This window comes from Dermacentor variabilis, chromosome 4, assembly GCF_050947875.1.
Source record: "Dermacentor variabilis isolate Ectoservices chromosome 4, ASM5094787v1, whole genome shotgun sequence".
Lineage (NCBI taxonomy): Eukaryota > Metazoa > Arthropoda > Arachnida > Ixodida > Ixodidae > Dermacentor > Dermacentor variabilis.
The window spans coordinates 5,899,455-5,924,389 of record NC_134571.1 but is presented as its reverse complement, the minus strand read 5'-3'; the positions used below and the strand labels follow the sequence as shown (position 1 = coordinate 5,924,389).

Below are 24,935 nucleotides of genomic sequence, written 5' to 3'. Positions count from 1 at the left end.
ACACAAAACAGGATCTCGATTGCACTAGATAATGCTGTGGATAATACGAGGTTCGAAGGCCACGTTCTATGCAGTGTACATTGATGGAATATATAGACACCTTGCAGGGACGAGTGCTATAAAGAGTTTTTCTTTCGGTTTGCCTGCAATTGTAGAAATGTCGTTGGCGACGGAAAACTACCACACGTGACGTGGAAAAAACGCAATGCAAGTTGCGACTCCTGTATTTGTTTACGTTGTTCTGAGATCGACATTAGCCCATTGTTCTTTTCTGTCCAGTACGTTCGTCGCAGTTCTCTCTACACTTCCCGAACGCATCCGTGCTGAACTTCGCCAAGCTTCCGGTGAGTCGTGCCCTGCACGCTCTCACGCTGGCCTTCTACCTGAAGACTTCGCAGACCAAGGAGCGAGGCACCGTGGTTTCCTACGCATTCGTTGACCCGCGCACCAAGACTCTCCACGACAACGCGCTCACCATCTCGGACCCCAACAAGCTGCTGCTCTACGTGTTCGGCGAAAGCTACGACACGCAAGCCGTGGCCAAGTGAGCAGCGCCTGCAGCGTATCTCTCGAGAGCGACCTCATTCCCAGCAGCACAAAAAAAAAGTGCGCTGCGTGACACCTTCCGAAGATGAAGTAAAATTTGTGTTAAGTATACATTCATCGCGGTGTCTTGTAGGTACCAGACAGAACACGCTAAGGAAAAGACGCTCTCTGCTTTGTGCCTATAAGACACCACGATGAATCTGTGTCAACTATAGCCCAAATTTCAGTTCTTCCTCATTCTATTACTTGTACTACATCTGCTATCTTTCTTTAGCGTCGTTCTGCGTCCACTTCTTATGTTCTGCGTGGCGTCAAAGACATCTGGCGGTATCGCAACAATGAGACGAAACGAAAAAGACCTTTATAACGCCCCCGTAAGCCTAAACTTACGTTTTACCTTGTACCTAAGTGGGCAGCCTCTCGAAATAACGGCACATTCGACTCGGGGTTTATGAGCGCTGTCGGAACGCTCTGATAATCGTATAATAAGTCAGTTACTCTTTGTAACACACAGGAAGCACTTTTGTAGCGCTATACCCGCTTTGCTAATGCTATAGGGCGTCACTACTTCCTTAAGCGGCCTTCGAAGCTGCGCAGTGGTGATCGAAAACGAGCAGTCGAATGGGCCATAACCATTGGCTAGTTCACGTGACATAGCACCGCCCAAAAAGTACCACCAGTCATGAGGGCGCTCAGACAGCGGTGCTCCGCAGGGCTGCCGTGTCGCCCTATCCGCGAGCGTTCCGCTTACGTAACGTTAAATGTTGTCACTCTTTTTCTACGACCAGTAGTAGGACGAAGCTCTTCGTGGCACTCACCGCTTGCATTGCGCTCTCCGCAGCGACGGCCAGTGGCATCACTGCGCGGTCACGTGGGACAGCGCAGACGGTCAGTGGGTCTTCTACTGGGACCAGCGGGTGACGGCACAGGACACCAGGGCGGCCGGCGAGTATCTCTTCGCCGGTGTGCTAGTCCTGGGTCAGGACCAAGACGACCTTGGCGGGGACTTCAACGGCATCGAGGCCTACTCAGGACACGTGGCAGAGGTGTGCACGTCGTCTGCACTAGACATTAGAGAATGTCAGTACGCACATAGCGCGAAAAACAGGGTCGAGTCATCGCCACGCCCCATTTTTTCTGTCATCCTGTCTTTTTGCGCTGTCTCCTTCTCCGCTGAGAACAGTAAATGACAGGGTGTACTTGAGGAGCAGACGAGGTCATCCATGGATGCAAGAGGATTCACTGTCGGGTGCGATTCCGCGTGCAAATCTTAAGTGGACTGGACGAGTGTAGATAGACCACTCAATGAGCGCGCCGCACCTATTCTCACACATTGCGCATTGTGAACAATATTAACGCCCCTGGGAAACATGTACGGCTTCTCTGTTGATTGGCTGAAGATTATAACCGTCGGGCAACCATGGCTAAAATAGCCATTATGGCAGGCGTGCCAGTGACTAACAGGAACAAGGGGATGGCGATTCGGTTTAGTTGGCCAGTGTTCATGTTGCATATTTTTGATGCGCGATGTCGTATACGGGAGGCCAGAACACGTAAAGAACGAGCAAGCGCAACCTCGAACATGCCCCGAAAAAGACAGTATACACAAAACATCCCTCGGCGAGGCATGGACAGCGCTTCCTTAGCCTTGTACGTACGAGACACCGTTCGCATGGACTTGGAAACGATTTCTCCAAATGACTCAAAATTTTCAGCTTCTTGCACCGAGAAAGAGCGGACATCTGCAGGGAGATATTTGAAACGTGAAAGATGGTAGTACGAAAGTAGGCAAAGTGACATATGAAATGGACAAAACAATGTCTAGGCCTGTGTGCGCTCTGCCTAGTCGCAGCTCAAGTACTTTCACAGGTGCCAGATGCCGGAAACTTTTGCAGGTTCACCACAGGTCAAGGAATCCACAACGTTGTGCATACCTTTAGGGAATGTCCCCACAGATCAGGTCTGCGCAGCCACCCCAACAGTTCAGAGGCCGTGGCATTGCAGTGACGCAGGTTCCTTGTATTTGAAATGGGTTATGTAATGGGCATGCTTGTAATGAGCCTAACCAGCGTAGGAAAATGACGGCAGCAAACTACGGCTGAAGCTGAAACACTCCTCCTGCAGCTACATTACTTCTGCAGCTACATTACTTGTGCAGCCAGCACGGCCTATGGTGCTGCTTATTTTTATTATTATTATTGGATTTTATAAAATAGATTTCTTCCAGTCTGTTTTATTTTAAACTGCTGACGTCCAATTTACGCAACCGGCGACACGAGCATCAGGGGGTTACCGGCAGCGTTGTTTCAACCAACCAATCAAACACTCTCCTCGTTTGTAGGAGGTTACTTTTGTTTGCTTTCAAAACGATTAGCATTGCCTATCTTGACAGGTGTCCCGCCGTGGTTGCTTAGTGGCTTCTGTGTTGGACTGCTAAGGTCAAGCTCGCGGTGTCAAATCCCGGCCGCGGCGGCTGCATTTCGATGCGGTCGAGATGCACGAACTGCCGTGCGTTGGGTGCAGGTTATGCAGATGGTCGAGATTAATCCGTAGTCCTCCACTGTGGCGTGCCTCGTAATCATATTGTCGTTTTAGCAGGTAAAGCACCAGAAACTAATTTTTATTTATCGTGACACGTTTTGATTATATTATTGGCTAGCAAGAGTAGAGGAGCACGTAGCTGTGGGCAGGATTTCAATAGGAATGAGCCAATACAGTGAAAGTATAGATGACCGCAAGAGGAGGGTGCTGCCGGCGTCTGCGATTGGCCCGCTTCCCATTGCTTAGCTAGCGGTGGGTAGTCGACAATCGCGGTGACGTGCAATGCAAGGTTGAAAAATGCCACTAAAACAGATCCTCAGCGAAGTAGAGTTTGCATAGCAATGTCGTAAGCGTGCTGAAAGGGCTTGGCAATGTTATGTTGCCATGCGAAAGTTTTTATTATAGGCGAATAAGTTCCCCGGCAACTCCGAGTAGCCATGTATTACTGAATGATCGGTGGGCAGACATCTTGATATTGTTCCTGTCGGGACGGGGCAGACTCCGGCTGTTCCAGAATAAAATTCAGTTTTGTTCGGCATGATAATGCGTACTCGTCATTTTCACGCGGTGTCTTTTGGCAGCTTTGTGACGTCGCGATACAGACAGGCCAAATGGGTGGGGCACAAAAATGTTTGAGCAATAGCGGAGTGCTAATGGCAAAGAGATGTAGAATCTGAAATAATTATTTTTCTTTTGTTCGGTCTAATAATCCATAATCAGTGTGTGCAGGTCCTATCAGATTAGTATTCGCGGTTTTTCCTACGTCGCGTGACAGACAGGCGAAGTGGGGGTGACCAAAAATTATTTGACAAATCGTGGAGGGCTGATTGTAGAAACGGAATAGAAACAGTTTGGAATAGCTTTACGTTACAGCGCCTATTATCTGCAGTTCTTGGCTTTCCTGCATCGAAAGGGCGCAGGTGTGCTATGCAGGATGCTTCCAGGTTGGCGAGACACTGGCTCTTCACTAGCTCTGGCGACGCCCCAAGATGAAAAAACTAATCGTACAAAGACAAACTTTGTCTCTCGGCACGCTTACAGTTTCATTGGTTTATCTAGATTTACTCCGGGTGGCTATCATCCCTTGGGCGTTGCCAGATGGATGGTCAAAAAGCTGGAGCTCCCGTGATCATACTGTCGGTGCATGGTCGGTGCCTCCTTTCATTTATTTGTCGTTCCACCGAGTACATTACATGCACAAGTAAGTTATACAAGAAATGCGTTCAGTACAGTATTATTAGTCACTTGAATGTGGTTTATAAGCATTTTAAAGTTGACAAGACGTACACTGAATGCGTATTAGACTAATTTGTAATTTAATAAGTTTCGCGTTACGCCACAGGGAAGCGCTCCCCGTCCTCTTTACTCTGGATTAGATTCGCGTGGCTCGCTACGTGCTTGCCCCCGCAATTCCGTGCACAGATTGGTGTGCGACTGGTGTACACACTGGGATTTCATCTGCTCGCTCGTTGCTGGCGCTAAAGTAAGGCTGCGAGACGAAGTGAGCGTCTGCTAGCGCAGAAGTGGTTTGCCGCGTGCTTACCATGTAAGCTCGCCGGAATGCCGCAAAACGCTCATACAAGCAAAGGGTCGGAAAACTGCGCTTTATTTCTTTGTGATACAGCTTCATACCCAGTAGCGCCGAGTGATGGCTTCTAACATCGGCAGGAAAGAGTCTGCATACTGGACAGCCCCGAGCGATCCATGGCTTCTAAAAAACGCAAGAAAGGGTCTTTGCACCCATCGCTGACGAGGTGGCGCTTCACTTTTTCACAATAAATGCTGTTTTTTGCGTGTCAGAGCCCGTGATGGGGTCCACAAAGTTCACGCTGTGGTTGACTGTCTCCTAATGCAGATTGAGGCTCGCCCCGCTAGCAGCCACTAGATCTGGGGATGCAGTAGTACGCGGCCCATTCTTCAATGCGAATTATGGTCCCCGGTTGAACATTGGTTGCAGCAATGGGGCCTAGCGTCGCCGCGTCTCGTCAGTCGACCTAGGAAACTCTCAGCGCCCCTGTAGTCGTACATACCGTGCCGAAGACCCATGGTCGGCGATCTGCAAAACCGTCGTAATTTAACATTGTCCTCCACCATCAGGCGGCCTCGATTGTACTTTTTCTTGCCGGGCACTCGTCAATTTGCACTAACTTCCCGGGGCCACCGAGTGGAGGTCGCGCCGGCCGCTCGTCCCTCACGATCACGCGGGCGCAGTTCCTCCGGTCGGCGGTGGCGTGCTCCAACAAGTCGCTGGTCATCTCCTTCTACGTGTCCACTTTTGTTCACGCACTACGTGAGCCAAATCGCCGCCTCGAGAGGTGCAAGTTCGGACAGCCGAGGTGGCCCGTGTGGGCGAAGTAACTTCCTTCGCCTCTCTGCCCGTGCCGTGCAGCGGTACCGTGTAACTGCGACAACTGCTTTCAGCACCTGTTGCACCGGAAGGCAGTACGGCGTCCATTCTGAGTCCTCCTATACATATCGTGTGACTACTTTGTCTTCGCAGGTTGGTTGGTCTTGGTTGAACCCCCAGTCCTTGCAGGCGCCCCAGTACTACGATCGCGCCGCCAGACCTGTCCTGGTGCGGTGGACGCACAGTGATTGAAGCGGGAGCGAGCCGAAGCGATCGCACGAACTCTTCCTCCGCACCCCAGTCACAAAAGTCTGTGCTCGGAAAGCGTAATTTTTCCGTCACGCTGTCTCCGTAGACGAGGGTTTTTGCCTGACTCGTCACGCAGCCAGCACACTGAAGTTTTGGAAAGGCTGAAGCTCTACGTCCACCATGTAGGTGAACGGGTCTAGAGAGTCACACTGACGCTTGCTGCCGCTGGATGCGATGACACAGGCTGCCGCCGCCGTGTTTTCCAGTTCAACTCGGGGGCGGGTTGGGTCCGCGATTGTACAAGTGCGAGTTCGCGTGTCAGTCGAAACCACGGGTCATGCTCCGCGCGAGCTATGGAACTATTGTGCGTGCGCCCACCATGGTTGGGCCAGGCCCCAACCTATTTTCCGGCAACAGAAACGCGGTGCTGAGCTGAGAGGCATATCTTGACCGCCGAAATAAGAGGCACGATGCACTGTCATCGGTGATGTACTGAGCACCACTATCAAAAACAAAGCGTCGCGGCATTTATCTTCTCGGGATGTGATGGCTCAACAAGACGGTTTCATTGGCTGCAATGTGGCGACGTAGCGCACAGCAAATGATTATCGGCGCATCACTGTAACTTCTTCCAAGGCGTCGATGCGCCGTGACGACGACGATGCTGGGGAGTGCGTAGTATTCTCGAACGACAACGTTTCACAGCTGTCGTTTGAGATGGCTGCTTTGTCACCCGTGATATATCAGAGCCGCGGTGTCGTAAACACGGTCAGCGTCTAGAATCGCTCACTTTTCTGGACCCAGTGCGATGACACTTCTTTATATCACAAGCGCTACGTACTAAACGGTTTTTGCAACGCCTTCTTCCATTAGAAGTCTGATTTCATAACTGCACAGAAGAGCCTTCACCTGACAAAATGCGATTGCTATGGTGTCGCTACGATGTTCATCTGCGATCTGTTAGCTCCAGCAGAGGCAATTCGCAAGCACCTTGGAGTGCACAACAGACTCAAATACTGCGTAAATGCTCACAGAGGCACCTTCACGGGGCTAACGATGACAAGCAATGAATTGTATTGCTGGGTAGCACGCTCTTATTCGCAATACATCGCTGGGGTTTTGCGCACACAGATAAACTGGTACATTTACACTGTCCTGCGTCACTACGGACCCTAGAACACGACAAGACGTTCATTTGAGGGATCGCCAACCGTTCTTGCGCACACGCGGGTACGAGCGAGCGTGAGATACAATATCTGGGGGCATTTGCTCCTTGAATATGCGACTCTGCCTAGGCACTACGGAGGAGGTCTCTTAACGCGTGTTGAATGCGTTTTTCCCCTAGACATGCCGGCATTGTGGAGTGCGGTCGAATTTGTTTACTCTCCGCCGCTGGCTGCCCGCGCAGTGAGGTAGTCGGCACGGACGCCCCATTTGGCGATCGCTGTGTCTAAACCAATAAGGTTCTGACTAGTGTCATATAAGTCCCGGATCGATTTTTTTCGCCGCGGCGATAGATTGGATTTTTACAAGCACTGCTCCAGGAGGGCACATGTAACCAGATAACGCCGGCCTCAGTAGAGCACCTGAGGTTATAATAAATCAGGCGGCGCAGGCTCTCCAGGGCACAAAAGGGGCTAGCGGGGGGGAGCGGGGGGGGACCAAAGCTGGAAGCAGGGCGGCCCGTGAATGGGGCCGCGGAGGCCTCGGCGAGCCCCAACCCACGTACCAGTCCGGGTTCTAGCTTTGGTGTCCCCGTTGCCGATTTGGAGCCCTGGAGGCGCCGCCAACAATGCGAAATAATGATGCGTTCTTACAATGACTAAAAAACACGATTGAATAAATATAATTACGTCCAGCCGCCAACTTGTGATGCTAAGTTCAGCACTACCGCGCCCCACGACTTCTGCAACACCAGCCAGAACTTTACCTCTGAAGGTATATCGGACAGACTTTCTCTCGCGTGCGGCGCTAGTGCTTAGTCTGTCATCGTCACCGGCGGCCTTTCAGCCACTTGCGTTCAACCGCGGTTGGTAAGGCGCTCTGCCTTCTAGATATTCAGTATATGCGGCCCGGACTCTACTACCGTCGCTACTGCTCCCACAGAAACATCTGAGATGTTATTTACGAGGTACATCGCCGTAAGGCGCGAGAAAGCTACGATCCGCCACGACTGCTTTAGCACGAGCGCCGCAAATACGAGACAGTCTATCCAATAAAGTGGTCACCAAATCGGGCGTAAGTGCCCGCTGCTTCACCTATTTTACCGCACCGGCAGCCAGCGTCCGAGCGTAAACTCGACCCCACTCCGCAATGCCGGCACGCCTATAGGGACACACGCCTACAACGCGCGCTAAGAAACCTCCTCCGCGGCGCCTAGGCAGAGTCCCATATTCAAGGAGCAAAAGCCCCCAGATCTTCTCTCTCGCGCCCGCTCTTACTCACGCACAAACGGTTGGCAATCCCTCAATTGAACGTCTCGTGTTTTTAGCCGGTAAAGCGGCTGCCTTAATAGCCTCAGCTAAGCGGCTGCAGTAACAGCCATGCCGCGGCGCTGCGTTGCCATCCCTTTAATAAACAGAAAATGGTCAGATTGATGTCACGACTGACTTTATCGAGAACAGCACTGCAGCACTCCTGGGGACGACCTGCTCATCGTAGGAACTGCCTCTTGCGCGTAACACTCTGGAATGTATCCGTTCGTAAGCATTCGGCTCTTTGTCGCCACTCGCGGAAGAAAGTGCAAAATTTACTAATTCGCTCGATCTCCATTTGTAATGAGAAATTTATGCGGAAAAACAGATGCCTTAAGAAATAAAATTCTTGTCATTTCATTTGTTGTACAACAAACGCATTCGACTGAGGGAAAGTGTAGGTGCAAGAATGCGCGGCATGTGCCCGGTTCGCATTCGCCGGAGAATAGAAGGAGGATGCCCGAAAAAGGAGGCACGCCCTTGACGCGCCTGAGAAATGCGTGGCAAGCGGCTCACAGCAAGTGTGCAGATAGACAGCCGGACAGTCACGGTATTGCTAAGTTGCTATTGCGATTTCCCGCGCAGGGTGCGCCTTTTTCTCGATATTATTTTCGCCTGCTCTTTTTGCGCGGTCCATGCTGACTGTCGCCGCGAAAGCTCGGGTACAACCCGTGCGAATGAGGAACTCGGCGCATCCCTCCCCCAGGATTAAATGTTTCCAAAACACCTGACTGGAGTCCTACACGCACGGAGCACAGAACGTAAAAGATGTGCTCTGCAGCAGCGGTCCAACGCAAACAAAGCTTATAACACAGAATAGGCATGATGACGTCGTGCTCTAACGCGCAACAAAAATCAACAACAGTTCAACTACATAAAACATCAAAAAAGAATAGTGAACTTGATGCAAAATTTAAACACCAATAAGAATTAAACTTTGTGTTAGACCTAACCAAGGGGATTCGTGTTTGTGACACGTTTTAAATGCTTTCAGTGGATTTCGTCCATTTCGTTTATTAAATTTTCATTGCTGTTAAACAAGTGTCAAATCTGGTATTTTAAGCTTAGGAGGCCATGGTTAGCCCTAACGTGCTACATTCTCTAATGCACAGTTCGTAAGGTAAAAGGTTTGTTGAAATGGCAGCAGTGCCCACACTATCCCCTCTGAGTAATCCGGAGGTTGACTGGAAGAGTCCCCGCATACCAACGTCGTTGAAGTAGGATGAGTCAGCGAAGCTGCGTTCTTGCCAGCACAACCGTCTCGGGCGGAGCTGGCGCAGTCAAGCAGCGCACTCGGAGGGGACGCAGCCGAAGGACTCCTTCTCGGGCCGACCGAAGTCGAAGCCCTGTGTCTGGCATTGGACCGCAGTCCGACGAATGAAGACGCCAGGACCAGCTTCGCAATTGTGCTGGTATTTGTGCCGCAATGCATGGATTGCGGAGAAAATGCGGAGCCGCACTGTGTCACTTTTCCTGAGCAGACTCTCGGATCCCAGAGGACAAACCTTTCAGTGAGGTGTGCGACTCTCCTGAAGCCAGTCGGCACGTCGTTCTGAAGCGACAGTCTGTCGCACTATGCACCGGAAGCTGCTACTCGGTGAATGTACTTATTTAAGGAAATTCTGTCAGTCTGGATGCCGCACTTCAGGCGAGAGTGGCATTCCTGCCTCGCCGTCTTCTCCCGCTCGCCCCCTGCGCGTGCTTCACCTCGTGGTTCCACACTGCGATAGATAGATAGAACAACTTTATTGACGAATAAAACGCTCAATGGGTGGAGCCCCTAGGCGAGGGCCCCTTCCGCACGCCGTCTTGCTTGTCGGATGATGGCCCTTTGGGCCTCTTCCTGTGAGCTGGACAGCGCCGCCTCCCATTGTGTATGATCCTTAATTTCTGTGTTTGTCTTTTGTGTATATGCCGTGCATGCCCATGAGATGTGGTCTAGGGTTGGCGTGACTCCGCACCATGGGCTTGCGTCCGCATATCTTTCGGGATGAATTTTATGGAGAATGTGCAGGTCGGTATATGTATACGTTTGCAGCTTTCTCCATATAACCTGTTCTTCCTTACAGTTCCACTGCCAGATTTCGCACTGCGATGCGGTCTTCCGCAGAGCACGGCCGAAAGCTCGCTCCGCTGAGCGAAGACGCCGTCGTGCAAGCGTTGCCGAGCGAGGGCGCTGCTCAGCTTTTCGTTGTCGCGCCAGGCTACCTGCGTAGCGCATTGCTGCGGGGCCGGCACCCGCTTATCGAAAATCCTCTTGCTGACCCGATATTGTGCAGGCACAATCCTCACAAACCAGCTTGGAAGGACCATATACAGCTGTCGCTCCTGTATATATTACCGTTGTGTGTTCCACAATTGTGGAGCATATATTAACAAGTTACCACGTTTCTATCATCTGCTACCTCCTTTTACGCTAACCAGCGTGGCTATGGGAAAGGTTATTCGGGGCGAAACACAGTTTGCCCTATTCCTACATGACCTGCATTCAAATCTATATGTTAACAGTCCTATTGACGCTCTCGTTCTCGATTTTCAAACAAGTGTTTGATAAAATACGCTAATCGCGCCTGTTAATTAATGTTTCGCGACCTAACCACATCCCTCAGTCTGTAACTAGACCTTTGAATTTTTAAACGATCGCCAACAGCTTTTCATCACTGGATCGTTTTCGTCAGTCCTGTTCCGTGTAGCTCCTGGTGTCCCGCAGGGCACGGTATTAGAACCTCCGCTTTTTCTCATATATAATAATAACCTGCCTCCTAACATTCCCTCTACTATAAGACGGTTTGCCAAGGACTGTATATTATGCAGTCCAGTAACAAAAGCATCTGTCGCTGACGCTTTACTGCATCAACTCCTTTTAGCAGATGCTTGGTGCAATAAATGGATTATCCCGCTTAATGTCGACAAAACATCTCTCATATCGTTTCACCATCGCTGTAATTACACAACGCCGACCTTTATGACCGCCCTATAACACTAACCAACTCTGTGAAATATCTTGGCAGTCACTTCGTGCCTCGCATACACGTTACCTTTAGATCAGGAATTGTACTAGCAAAGCACTTGGATACAGGAGCCGTAACCTCACCCTCGCACCCGTTCCCTTAAACACCACGTTACATGTCCGAAACATAGAGCATGCTAGCGCTGCCTTTCATCCGCATCGAGCAAGCCTAACCAGCCAACTTGAATCAGTTCAGAACCACACGACTAGATTCGCCTTTTGTAACTACATCTATAACGCAATCGGAAATACACTCAAAAATTAACTAAGCCTTCCAATCCTAGCCTCTTTCCGTCAGGTAGCGCGTCTTTGAATTTATCATAAATCGGCTGACGCGCTTCCAGCAGGCAGCCACTTATCCACTCAGATCATAGCATCTCCCGCCACAGCCATTCAAGTGCCGTTTATTCTCAGTGTGCTCAAACAGAAACCTTCCAGCCACTTATTACGCCTACGTACAGCCCAGCCTACATACAGCCCAAGACTGAAACGACCTACCCAACTACATCGCTCTGACAACAGACCACACCCACTTTATAGCGGCCGTCGAAGTGTATCATTCCTGAATAGTTTTTACCGGCACATCACTGCCCACCGCTCATGTAATGCCTCACCGGGGCCCTTGAGGTATATCTTGAGGTATATTAAATAAATAAAAAAATAAATTGCCTACTAGAGTTTCAAGCCAACTATTGATATCACGTTACGTGCTTTGTTTCCTATTTACCTTCTCTGTTAATTTATGAATGCCACCACTACCAAGACTTATAGCTGTTCATGGGCACTTCAAGAACAAATGAATTGAATATAATTTGCACTATATGCGATTAACTGCAAAATTAATCCACAGTGACATGAAAGTGACTAACTTATTTTAATCTATTTATTTATATTCCGTTAAGACATGGCAAGGTTGTCTACTGTTATCAAGGTGCCTGCCGATAGTGTTGAGGTAAACTGAGCAAGTTGGCACGGGTTCATATTCAGGGAACATTGAACACTGCCCCTGCGGCAATCTGTTGAACTTTGCTACAATACACCAGCGTAAATCAAATGGCACCATTTTTTTAAACGCTGTTTCAGAAGGCTGACCTAATTTCAACAACCTTGAATTAGCAACGTCGAGCTGATACGCCTTTCCAGTAGCATGTGTAATTACGGTACTAACTCGTATTCCTGCTGCGTTATAGCCAGACCAAAACACTGTGGTAACTTATCAATGAAGTTACGACTAAGTGCTGCAAATGCGCTGGTTAATAAAAAGCCCTACCCTCTGGACGTTGCTAACTGCAAGTTGTTGAACTTCAGGCAACCTCGTGAAATATGTGTGCGTGTGTGTGTGTGTGTGTGTGTGTGTGTGTGTGTGTGTGTGTGTGTGTGTGTGTGTGTGTGTGTGTGTGTGTGTGTGTGTGTGTGTGTGTGTGTGTGTGTGTGTGTGTGTGTGTGTGTTTGTGTGTGTGTGTGTTACTGTCCGTCACCGAGACAGATGTTATTGTTTTGGCGTTATGTGTCAAACTGTGTTCGTTTGACTAAACAGCGTCTTTTGACGCGTATTTATTCCCGCAGCTCAACTTGTGGGATTACGCCATGTCTCCAGACGAGGTGAAGCAACTTTCCCTGACATGCGGTCTAGCGGGAAACGTCGTCTCCTGGCCCGAACTTCACCAAGTCGCCACCAGAGGCCTGGTCACTGATGACTACGCGGAGCCGTGCAAAAGTCAGTGCTTGAAAATGCGCCTTTGTTTTGTGCTACGACTGTAACTTAACGTTGCTTCTCTACTTTGTCACTACGCATGAAACTTACCTCCTTCGCAATCCATCCAGCTACACCCAGCAGCATGGACGTTTCGTGCCACAGTGCCTCAAGCTCCTTGGAAAGCCGTAAGTTGATCACCGATACACAGGAGTTTCACTGGGTGCTGAAGAAAAGTTAATAACTTTAATTCAATAGACTAACCATCCGAAAGCGCCATGCCACCAAAGTCAGATGCATCGAATATGGTACGGAACTCCTGCAGTGAGTAAGAAACTTGACTGGCTCGGCTGTGGAAGGTACAGGGTTCTCTCCCCACCGCCCACTGGTTGATAGGACAGGCACAAGCGGCGCCGCGGACAGGCGTCCGGCTTTCCAGGGCTCAGTTGCTTGGGAGAGGTTCGCGAAGACCGCTGCATTTATTGTGCAAGAACAAAGACAGGCACGCCCTTAAATCAAAAGGACGGTCTTATGCCGGAAATTCTCCAACAGTCGTTGCCAGGAAGCAGCCGAACGCCGGGGTGGGTGCGGCAGGGGACTCTCTGGGAATGGCCGAGCACCAGGCCGGCGACCGTTAGAAAAATGGGTGGGTTCCCGACGGGAATTGAACCCACTACCTTCCGCGTGCGAGGCGAATGCTGCACCGCTGCGGTTAGCTTGGGCGCGAACGTCACTTCTAACATCAATGCGCGACAGAGTGCGTGACATCTGCCTAACTCAGGCTGATTAACCGCGTCTCACTATGCAAGCGTAAGCAATAATTTTCACATAATGAGAAAGGTTGACAATTTCAACTTAGAAACTTTTCTACGTTTTTCCATCGTAACAGATCGCAATTTCACGTTAAAGAGCCCCAGCTGGTCAAAATTTCAGGAGTCCCCCACTACGGCGTGCTTCATAATCATAACGTTGTCTTGGCAGGTAAAAACCTCATAAATTAACGAATGCCAGTCAGCAAGCAGATACGATTGCATGGGTGCTCTTGATGCGAAAGCGTCAAATGGCCCATTGAGCGAAAAAGGCGGCGTCTGTCGTCTGTGGCAGCGAAACGGCACCTAAACGCGCATTGCCATTGGCTGCGACGCCACGTCATCAGCTGCGCCTTGACGGAGCAGAGCGGGGGCACTGTACTGCCGCTGTAGCGCGCCAGGTGTTGTGTGAAAGGAGAGGACACCTCACATGCCCCCACTCTCTTTCGCATTACTAGACAAGAAGAAGCTGGGGCCGTTACTCCGCACTGACTCATTCACTTCACGTCACTAAGAGGGTTCTCTCTTTTCAAGTGTGTCTCTGGATGTATGAGCCACCCGCCGCAGTTACTTAGTGACTATGGCATTCTGCTGCCGAAATCCAGAGTCCCCGCCACGGCAGCGCTTTCTGATTGGGCGGAATGCAAGAAGGCGTATGTAGTACACAAAGTTCGGTTAACACCAGAAGATCGAAATAAGTCAGAGCTTTTAGAGCCCGTGTGTTGCTTCTGGAACTACCGAACCTGTCGGTAATGATATACGTGGTTTTTCTCTTCTGTCAGTTCTCTCCAGCGGTGGCAAAAAGAAAACCGTGGATATCGAACTATGGCGAAATGAAAGCTATTTCACTTCTGCGTGATTATTACAGCCACACACGACCGCTTTGCTCAGGACGCTACAAGTGTTTGACGGCACGCCTGGCGCGCAACTTGCCGTCAGTAATGGCGAAACAATGGTTTTCTCTCCTCATAACGGCTGCAGCCACTGCTTAATGTTCTTATTGTTCAATATCTATTGAAGAACGCAACATGTCTGATTGTATACATGGTGTCCCGTGTAACTTTAGCCAGACTTCAAAAATACGCAGGGGCCACGTAGCTGGACAGAACAACGATATGTTCTTTGCCGCCGCTTGGAGATATACTTGGATTGTTTTTTTATACCGCCCAATTAGATAACTAGCCTTAATTAAATAATCAACTTCTCAAATTTTTTAATTATATGAAAAGTGTCAATGAGAAAATTGTAGAGCGACATGACAAACTCCCGATACAGCTTTCTGTTGCTCAATATGCGCTGCACAAAAGTGTTTTTCTGGCCGTGAAAGAATCCCGCGAATACATGCAAAGTGCCTCGAGCGGCCGGTCGCGCGGCAATATTGCGTGCATATGCGGGCTTCTTTCACGCTCGGAAAACAATTTTACGTAGCGCGCATTCAGCAACAGATAGGTGTATCGGGAGTTTTTCATGTCGCTCTACAATTTTGTCATTGACACTTTTCATATAATTATAACATTTGAGAAGTTGATTATTTAATTATGGCTAATGAGGAAATTTGGCAAATGAAGACAATAATCTGAGTATATCCAAGCGACGGCAAACAACATTACCTTGGTTCTGTCCAGCTTCGTGGTATTCGCCCATTTTTAATGTTTGGCTAAAGTTACGCGGAACACCCTGAAGAAGGAATCATATTTAAATATTATCTGGTAATGAGGATTCAATGAAAAATGCACGAAGCATCGCGAATTATCTTGACTATCGTGCAGTAATATCTCCAGCTGTCCAGAATAAAAGTATACAACTCAGACGTATCCATGACTGAAGGCGTCGAATCCCATGTGACACTAGTCTACTCGCAGCACGCATCCTACGCATTGTTCTCACTAAACGATTGGGCGTAGAACGCCAGGCCAGCAGCAGATTGCAAAGGTTTTCGTGTCACTTGCAGCGTTTTCTTTGGGAATTTAAATTATGTTTGTAAACCTTGCATTACCTTGTTCTTTCTAAGCAGATTATTTTTCTTGCATTGCATTTCAGTTATGGTATCATTACGCAGTTCTAAGTAAAAGTAAAGTGAAGTGAAGGGTGAAGTTGGAGGGTGTGCTAAAGTGAAGCTTCGGCTTCATTTTATCCCACCCTCCAAATTTAAGGCAACGATAATGCGTTACCATGATTAAATGAGCAAGAAAAATAGTGTATCTCTCAGCCGAAATTAACGTTTGGCTTTCCCGCCTACCTCTAACCATAGAAAAATTGCAGAAGCTTTCCGGACCGCAGCGCTCACTCATTGGCTCGTATGTTTCGGTCATCCGCGGTGCGTCTGACTGCAGGCACGCGCTGTTCCCGAAGGGTGCCGCCGTGCAACACGTCCCCGTGCCAGAACGAGCAGCAGTGCATCGAGAACGACGACGGCTCTTCGGAATGTCGGTGCAGCGAGTCGTACGAAGGCAGATATTGCCAGTATGGTAAGCTGGTTGCTCAGCGCAAGGCTATACTGCGTTTGGTTACTCACTTAACGTAGCCTAACCTAATCTAGTAACGTTGGCTTGTCCCTAAGTGCACTGACGCATCCGCACAATATATAGGCCAAGTTCAACGCGGTATAGAAAGGAGAGGCTTGTCGGTCCCTTTTACGTACAAGTTCCCCTTTGCTAGCAGACCATTTCAGTTTACAGATGATCAACTGCGCTACATGCGCAAGGGCTGCCAGCGATGGCGCTCCTGTCACTATTGTGCTGTATGTTGCATAAGTGAATGTCACGTTAGAACGCACATGTTGTCCAACATGCACGCAAACACGGGACCACCGTCGACGAGACACGGCATGGAGGTGCAATGCAAACAACCCTTGGATTTTATCACACGCAAAACTATCTGGGGAAGCCAAGTCCCCTTGTCCAGACGTTGAATTCAGCGACATTTTTAGTTCTACCACTACGTATCTGCATTATGTATAGATAGGTTCTTTCACACAACAGCAAATAAACCAAAAACAATCGCCATACCACGACAAGCAGCTGTTCGTGTATACCGAGGCATATCAGAATCATAACAACTGTTTATTTCATAACATATACGTACATTTAGCCATGAAATATATACAGGATGTCTCATAGTCAAGGGCTGTAAAAGGGGTACCTCCTGTTAATGCTTACAGACATAAAAATAATACTTGTTATTGCAGGAAACGCAAAGTTGATGTTTGCACGATTGAAATATGATTGTAAATGTATAATAAATAAACATAGGTATGAAATAAAAGAAGAAAAACTAAGTCGTAGCTTCGCCCGAAGTGCGAAGCATCCATTGCGAAAGCAAATTAGTTAATACCTGTAAGAAGTAAGACTAGCCGTTTTATCGGCCGTATAAACTTATAAACGTAGGCATACTACAGTTGAAATTCGAGTTAAAGAAGTGATGACCAGGATCGAATTATTTCGTGAAATCAGGAAGTTTGGATAATCGAGTAAGGAATTTTTCGGTCCTTCTACATCTAAAATTGTATCGTAGCGACACCCAAAAGTTACCGCGGCATTGTATTTGGCGCTAACCCACGCCTGCGCGTATGAAAAGTCTGCGAGGGTGGCCCAACTACCTCCGCCCCTAGCGCCATCTGGTACGTAAGAACGCTAGTGACTGCTGAGTCCGTTGTTCCGTGGCATGGGCGCGTCGTGCAGCCACGTCAAAATAAAGCTAGGGCCGTGACTAGATTGCCTAGATGTATTAACGCGATAGCGTTAGAGCTCGCGCTCGAAAAAGAAAAAAAAAGCCCGTCTGCGTCAAAATTAGTAAGAAATCACAGCTTCTTTCTTTACGCATTTCTTACTGGAAAAGCTTCGTTAAATCGCGTTTGATGCAGGATAGTTTCTTTAATTCGGGTTGATGACAACGTTAAACCTTATGGGTACTTGCCGGGGAACGGAAATTTCTTCGTTAGATCGCGAACTTCGTAAATCGGGTTTTGTTAGATCCAGCCTTAACTGTAACTGAATTAACAAGAACGGCACGAGCAAACATGGACACATCTCACTCCAAGACCGCGCAAACTCGCTGTCAAAACGCTGTAGCGAGCAGGCGCGGCAGCAGCAGCGAGCGAATGGAACGTCATGCTGCGTCTCGCATCAACGCGACGTAAACCAGCCGTGGTTTCTTAGTGGCTATAGTGTTGGGCTACTAAGCACGACGTCGCTGATCGAATCCCGGCAACGGCGGCCGCATATTAATGGGGTCAAATGCGAAAACACCCGTGTTCCTAGATTTAGGTGCAACCTAAAGAACCGCAAGGGGTCCGAATTTCCGGACACCCCCACAACGGCGTGCCATGGTAATTAGGTCGTGGTTTTGACACGTAAAACCCCATAATTTAATTTCAATTTAACGCAAACTAAGCTGCGGAAACACAGCAGGTGGCGGACTGTGCCCCCGTCACAGGTGGCTTTCAAAATACAGGGCGAGCGTAGCCGCCCGGAATAGAACCCTCCCCCCCCCCCTCCTCCATCCGGAGCCTCTCGCTGCGGAACACACTGCAAGTATAACCAATGGAAATAAACGAGGACGCAAGAACACATATAAACAGAACAAGAGGTGAGTATTAGAGCATACTGCAAATATAACCAGCTCAAATAAACGAGGACGCAAGAAAACATATAAACAGGACCGGTAATGGTAATGTGTTAGAACGCAGGAGAGAGCTTGTACGGCCAAGGAACTCGCAGGTGACACGTGCTCCCGAGAGAGAGGGTGGCGTGGCGTCAGGGCGATTGGCTTTTAACGGCAGTGGTGCGATCGCAAAATCGCACCATGTGTCTCGCACCTTAAACCCGAGACACATGGTGCAATTTCGGGTGCGATCCGTCGTACGACCATCGGCACCCGACAGGTTCTCGACAGGATCGGCCGCGTATGCGACCAACTCGCTGGACGTGGTCGGACGGCGGTGGCCAACGACGGCAGCGGCACGTCGTGGCCACGTGGTAGACCCGGCGGGCGAGCGCCTCGCCGCTCCGATCGTGGCCGTGGTGTTTTCTTTCCTGGTCTAAACTCGGGCCTCTTTCGCCGCTAACGGCGGCACATATGTAGGCTACAATTTGTTTCTGACATGAAATAGCTTACAGGATAAAGCGATGTCGAAAGTGTGCGTGTTTTAAAAGGTTACGCGAAATAGTGCATCGTTGACGGTATTTCTACTCGGAGGCGGTCAGCGCAGACGCTGCAGCGATCGTCTATGCGAAGCGGCTCTCCTGACTGGCGGGTTTTCTCACCGCTGCCAACGGCGTCGGGAAACGTAATCGTATTTTCACGCAAGACCAACATAAATGATTGGGCATTGATTGTGCTCACGAATGTAGGCGCTTTATTGGGACCCGCGCACGCACCGCAAGGGCTCTCGGCCCCGGATGGACGGCCGGCGAGCTAGGCCTACGCCGTCTCCCAGCGATCGCAAGCTCGCCTGGCATGCTAGTTTGCTTCCGTCGGCGCCGATGAAATCAAATGTACTGTGATTTAAGCGTAACATAACTGTGCACACGTTGTGCCAGCTAACATAGGCGCCTCGTTATGTGACCTACAAGCGATCGTGCCACAAGCGCCACCGGTGTCGGATTCGATGGCCGAGCGAGCTACGCCTGCCTACTCCTAGCCATCGGCGGATATCAGCGGAGCCGTCACTGCGAACGCGGCCTTGCGTAAACACGTCTACGGTGTTCGCATAGAGGTGTTTATGTTGTAATCGTTTGTTTCAAACAAGAGAGCTGTGCAAATGCGTTTGCTTTCACTCTCTGTTTGAAGTTACGCAGCATTCCGAGCTTCCACGCAGGGGCGCCGGTTCTGGGCGGAGCTACGCGTCGCTCGCTCATTCCTGCCGTGTGTCCCGAATCGCCGCATGCGGGAAGTCGCACACGAGGCGCCGTACGACGGATCGCACGGAAAATCGCACCATGTGTCTCAGCCAGAAAGCTGCCACGTGACGCGCACGCTCACGCACGCGCTAAAGGCACTCGTTCAGTCACGCGGAGGCGTCGAGGAAGCGTATCGCACCTCGGTGGCCCCGGTTGGATTCCTACCCGGGCCTAAATGTACCTAATGTTATTTTCAAAGGCATTGATTTACTTTGGTTACAGGTAATTCACTCAGAAATTTGACGTGAATAAGAGTATTTCTTATGTAGTTTTACTCTTGCCGTCGCCAGTTTTCGGTACCATAACTAGGTCACGTCGGTGAATGCAACGCCGGATTTTCGGGTAATGGGGCATATAAGGCTTTCAGATTAAAGCAACAATGCCGGGTACATTGCTGCTCAAACAAGATGGCGGCTAAAGAAGGCTTGAACTGTCGACGGGAAGGTAGCCTGGCCACATGTAAACATAGTCGCGGCGCTTTATGTAAGCTACATTCGTACGTTCATACACGCAAAGTCAATGTACAGCGATAATATGTGCTTTCCCTAGCTTTTTCTTGGCGACGCTAGATGACGTCGTGTTGCAGAAACGTGTTTCAGAGGGTTCCAGCTGCACTTGGTTACTTCGGCCAGCAATACTTCGGCTGGAAGCTGTTTCCTTAGCTGTCAACGTAGACTGTTGACAATGATGGCCAGAATAGAAACATCCCCAGAGATTACACAGTTCCCCTGTGATGGTTTCATTTGCTGCTATCGTTTCAAGGTGTATTGGCTGAGTTGATTATTTCAAAGTTGTTATTCTTGTTTGCAGATGTTGACGAATGTTTATTCGGCAGTCACAACTGTTCCCACCTGTGCGTCAACACTCGGGGATCGTACGCATGCGCTTGCCCGCCGGGGACGACCCTCGGCGACGACGGCGCCGCGTGCCTCGGTAAGGCGCGCTTCGTCGCACGCGGCCGCCCTCGGGGAAGCGCGAACGGCGCGGAGCGCCCCTGTGCGCTTCCCTGCAAAGCAGCCGCTTTCTGTTGTACGCTGATGCAGATAGCATGTACCAAGCGTGCATTGTGGACTTTAAAGTCATATATAAAAAAAACATTCTCCTGGTATTGTATGCAGGAAGATGTAAAATATCTCGCGAACCATGAATAAGCAGCTATCTGCGAAGGCAGGTAAACATAAAAAAAAAGAACCGCAAGTACCGGGTACTTGTTGAAACTAATCACATAAACAAATTATAATTTTTAAGAGTATTTAGAAATACGCTCAACGCTAAACTAAAGGCCGCGAAAGAAGGGTATTATCGAGCCTGTTTTAACGATGTGCTGTTTAATTCCGCTGTTCTGGAAGCCAGTGCACAGCCTTATGAAATAGAGTGATGTAGCTGACGTTGACAAGATGCTCATCAAAAACAGAGCTGCCCGTGCAGCAGACCTTTCGAATGTTTTAATTCCGTAGCTGTTGGAGAGAGCCCAGCAGTTGCAACACAGCAAATACTTCCTCGATTCGCAAGACAGCAAACTTCTCTGACACCATGGTGTTTTTTTTTCATATGACTGAGAATAAGGATAAAAATGTGCTTCTTAGCCTAAATAATTCCAACTCATCGGAGGCAAATGATACGCGAATTAGGCTAATCAAATTTATCATGGACATAATTGCGCCGATTCAAGCTGAACTTCAGAACTTAGTTATCTGTCGAACAGTGGTTGCTTTCCGAAGGAAATTCAGATTGAAAAGGTGGTAGCAATCCACAATGGAGAAAAAAAAAGGACGGAAATAAGTTTAAGACAATTTCCGCTTTACCGGTATTTTCCAAGTGCTTAAGGAAAAATCATGTACAAGCAATTGTACAGTTTATCTGACCCGTTGTACCTAAACGATGAGGAAATTAAAATAGTAATGATATAAAAAACAATAGGAGTTACATTTTCGAAAACCTTATTTTGCAACAAATATATCGAGCTTCTTTGCAGTAAGCTAAACAAAATAACAGGACTATTACAGCGACACTAGCTTGTCTTGCCCATTATTGTGAAACGAACTGTATATAATTCACTGCTTCTATGTACATTTAATTATTGTCGGCTAGTCTGGGCAACATCAACGCATGACGTCAATAAATTAAAATTATGTCAGAAATGCACAATTCGTGCTGCAGCAAATATTTGTTCCAACCAGCACATTTCTAAATATTTTTTTCGCATGCAAAATAATGTCGGTTGAATTTATTTACTCATTTCGTCTGGCATACATCTACGGATTCGCCTTATCGAGGAAAATGTTGACCACATGAACTCGTTCAACATGAACTCTCGCACGATTCCATACATTTGTCGCACAAATTACGGGCGGCAATCGGTATGATACCGCAATCCTGCTCTATTAAGCATCCTGGCTAATAAGGGACAAAACCACGGTACTTTATACGTCCGCTCGTTTCTTTTTCATTCATTTATCACAAGATACCCCTGTATGGTTCTTGCTTGCTTTTGTTCTAATATATATATATACATATATATATATATATGTATATAATGTAAATGCTATATATATTATATATATATAGCATTTTTTTTTCTAAATCGCGCATGTACTTTTTTAACTGAATCTATTTCCTACGCGTGCGTGCACTTTTGTTACTGTGATGCAAACTTTTCTTCGCACATTATATGTTTCTCGTAGTGTACCTAGGGATTTATTTCAAGCAACATTGTACATATGCCAGTGCTGCTCACTGTCGAATAGGCTTAGTAAAGCTTCAGCTACGCAGCCTTTTCCGGCCGCTCCCTTTCTCTTCTTCATATGAACGAAGTTTGATTGACTATTTCTCAACTTTTGATTTGATGCCCCGGTGAAGAGCAAGAACGAGGCCAAAATCCAATCAAAGCGGGCTGTTTAAGGAAACTTGAATTCTTGGGTCTTACGTGCCAAAACCAAGAGGCACGCCGTAGCGGAGGACTAAGTTTGACCACATCAGGTTCTTTAACGTGCACCAAATGCACGGTACACCAACGTTCTTGCACTTCGCCCCCGTCGAAACGTGGTCGACGCCGCCGGGGTTCGACCCCCTCGGGCTTAGCAGCGCTACTTTCAAGCCCCTACGCCACCACGGCGGGCCAGTTTAGGAACCGCGATCCTATTACGCTGGCCATGCAAAGCTCCCAACGCTAAAATACCACTGTCCAAGCACTCCGTACAGATGGTTGACCAGCGAAGCTGAAACGTGCGACCCCGGTGTCTATCACTGGCTTAATACCGACGGTTCGTTAAACGACGGCTTCATAGGCTGCCGGATCCTCGAGTTGCTGCTTGCGCTCGGCTGCACGAGCCTTTTCTTGTGCGCGGGCTGCAGCACCAGGACGGCGCAGACGAGCTCGTTCCCGGTTCGCGGTGTTGCTCATCGAAAGCTACTTGCTCGTAAGGAGTACGTATGACGCGTGGTCTGCCCATTTCAGGGTCGGAGAGAAACTGCTGCGAGCGCGCTCGGCTGCGATGGAGAGCAGCGACGACACTATACTGGCGCTGCTAATCCATCAACAGCTAGATAGCACAAGACCTTTTCACTTCGATCCATGACGTCATCTTACTTGGCTCCTGAGCACGCTGAGGACATGCTAGTGGGCGTGTTGGTTATACGTGTTTACGAGGAAGGCGCCAAATAGAACGACGGACGAACGAAGACGACACGGGACAACTGCCATAGACCGCCAAAGAATCTGACGGGGATGCTCTCGAGTAGGCAACAGTGATTTTGACGTCTCCGCTTTCATCACACCAGCCTTGTGAATGAAAATTTCGGGTCACGTAGCGTGAAGTCAGGGATCGGAGTAAACGGGCCTTGTGCTATCTAGTTGGTGCTATCTAGCGCCTCTCTTTCTTCCTTTCTGTTATAGCGCATGCGCATGGGACTGCGCCGGAGGAGTTTCCGGCGTACAGGCGACCGACAGACGAATTGGCCAGCCATATACAGCTTCGCTGTAAAAATTGCGCCTGTACTTCACCCACGAAGCTCTTCATGGCGTTCGGTACATTCGGAGTGTGAGCACGCTATGTCGTAGCGTGCGCAGAAGCTTTGTGTGCGCTATACTAGAACTGTCAAGCGCAGAGCCATACGTCACTAAACCCAATTGCAGTTAGAAGTTAAAGATGCTATCAGATTAGTTGTGATTATTTGTACCACAAAGTTCGGCTGCACGCGAGCTTTCCTCCAGGAAGAGGCTGTCTTTGTTGGCGTTGTAATGCGCATGTTACTGAATCTTGTTCTGATTCCTTGCAGATACGAGTTACTGTACCTACGGTCTGTCCACATACCTCGTGAGTATTTTACGAGCAATGCTATTCTTGCTGTCAAGAAAAAGAAAACATTTTAGCAAGGCAGACAGTACGGTGCCCGCGAAAGTACAAGCTGCAGAGATTACAACAAAGTAATAAAAACAAGCATGGAAGCCTGTCATTAGCAAGAGCGGAAGTAACAGCCTTCTTCTTTTTCTACGCCCACCGTCAAATTTCCTATCATCAGCAGTGTTGCTTTCTGCAACCACGGATTCACTGGAAGCACTGATAACTTAGCTTTCACGCACAGGCCTTGAAATGAGCGTTACATTTGTAGCGAATTACAATGTGTCTTTGTGCGCAGGAGGGAGAATCGTGGGAGCGAGATTGCCAACACTGCACTTGTGGCAAGGGGGTGGCCACTTGCTCTCCCATCGTGTGCACAGCCGTGAGCTGCGGTGCGGTGAGTATTTCCCGAAATGCTTTTCTGAGTCGGTTCATTCACTCACGCTGGTTTCACGTCGCCAGGGCCAAGTCCTCTTCAAGAAGTCGGATCACTGTTGTCCGTCCTGCGTCGAAGGTATGTGCGCTTTTTCTTGTCGCCGCTATAATTGGCGGACCTCATGTGCGCAAGAGGGATCACTTATGGTGTTCCGGTCTTTACATGATTAGCAAATTTTACCATTATGGCAGATCCCACGCGTATATCTGCACATCGGTGATAAGCGAGACGTTCTTTGACGTCTCCTTCAGTTCTATGCAGCTCTTTCAATCTCATTTTGTGGCCTTCATTTCCTTACCACATGCAGCTGCCTCTGTTGCCGACTTCTTCACTTCTCTGTCCGCCAACCTTTAAATTCATTTACTCTTGTTCGGCTTGTCTATTCGGTATCGTACCCAACATGTGTATTCTGCGGGATTGCCATGAATGTTCACATAACCAGTGTCCTAAGCTGTCTATCCGGGCCCATACACAGCGACCCACGTTGTCGTATTGGCCACGGGACTAAAACCCCCGAGAATTCGTAAAGTAGTGACACTCTCCTCCTCTGCCTTCACTTCTCGTTTCACGCCTCTTTCGCGCTCCCTCCT

At 49.0% G+C, this 24,935-nt stretch overlaps 1 protein-coding gene across 3 annotated transcripts in view; it reads left to right on the top strand.

Annotated features, from left to right (window-relative positions):
* Window positions 1-24,935, top strand: part of LOC142578609 (sushi, von Willebrand factor type A, EGF and pentraxin domain-containing protein 1-like) — a 370,493-nt gene that overhangs the window by 275,761 nt on the left and 69,797 nt on the right. For all 3 annotated transcript variants that reach the window (XM_075688011.1, XM_075688012.1, XM_075688010.1), the window contains 9 exons: window positions 280-544; window positions 1,388-1,592; window positions 12,734-12,884; window positions 12,992-13,048; window positions 16,003-16,137; window positions 20,380-20,502; window positions 23,848-23,885; window positions 24,208-24,306; window positions 24,372-24,423. In XM_075688011.1, the coding sequence (XP_075544126.1) occupies window positions 280-544; window positions 1,388-1,592; window positions 12,734-12,884; window positions 12,992-13,048; window positions 16,003-16,137; window positions 20,380-20,502; window positions 23,848-23,885; window positions 24,208-24,306; window positions 24,372-24,423 (1,125 nt within the window). The remainder of the gene's footprint in view (window positions 1-279; window positions 545-1,387; window positions 1,593-12,733; window positions 12,885-12,991; window positions 13,049-16,002; window positions 16,138-20,379; window positions 20,503-23,847; window positions 23,886-24,207; window positions 24,307-24,371; window positions 24,424-24,935) is intronic.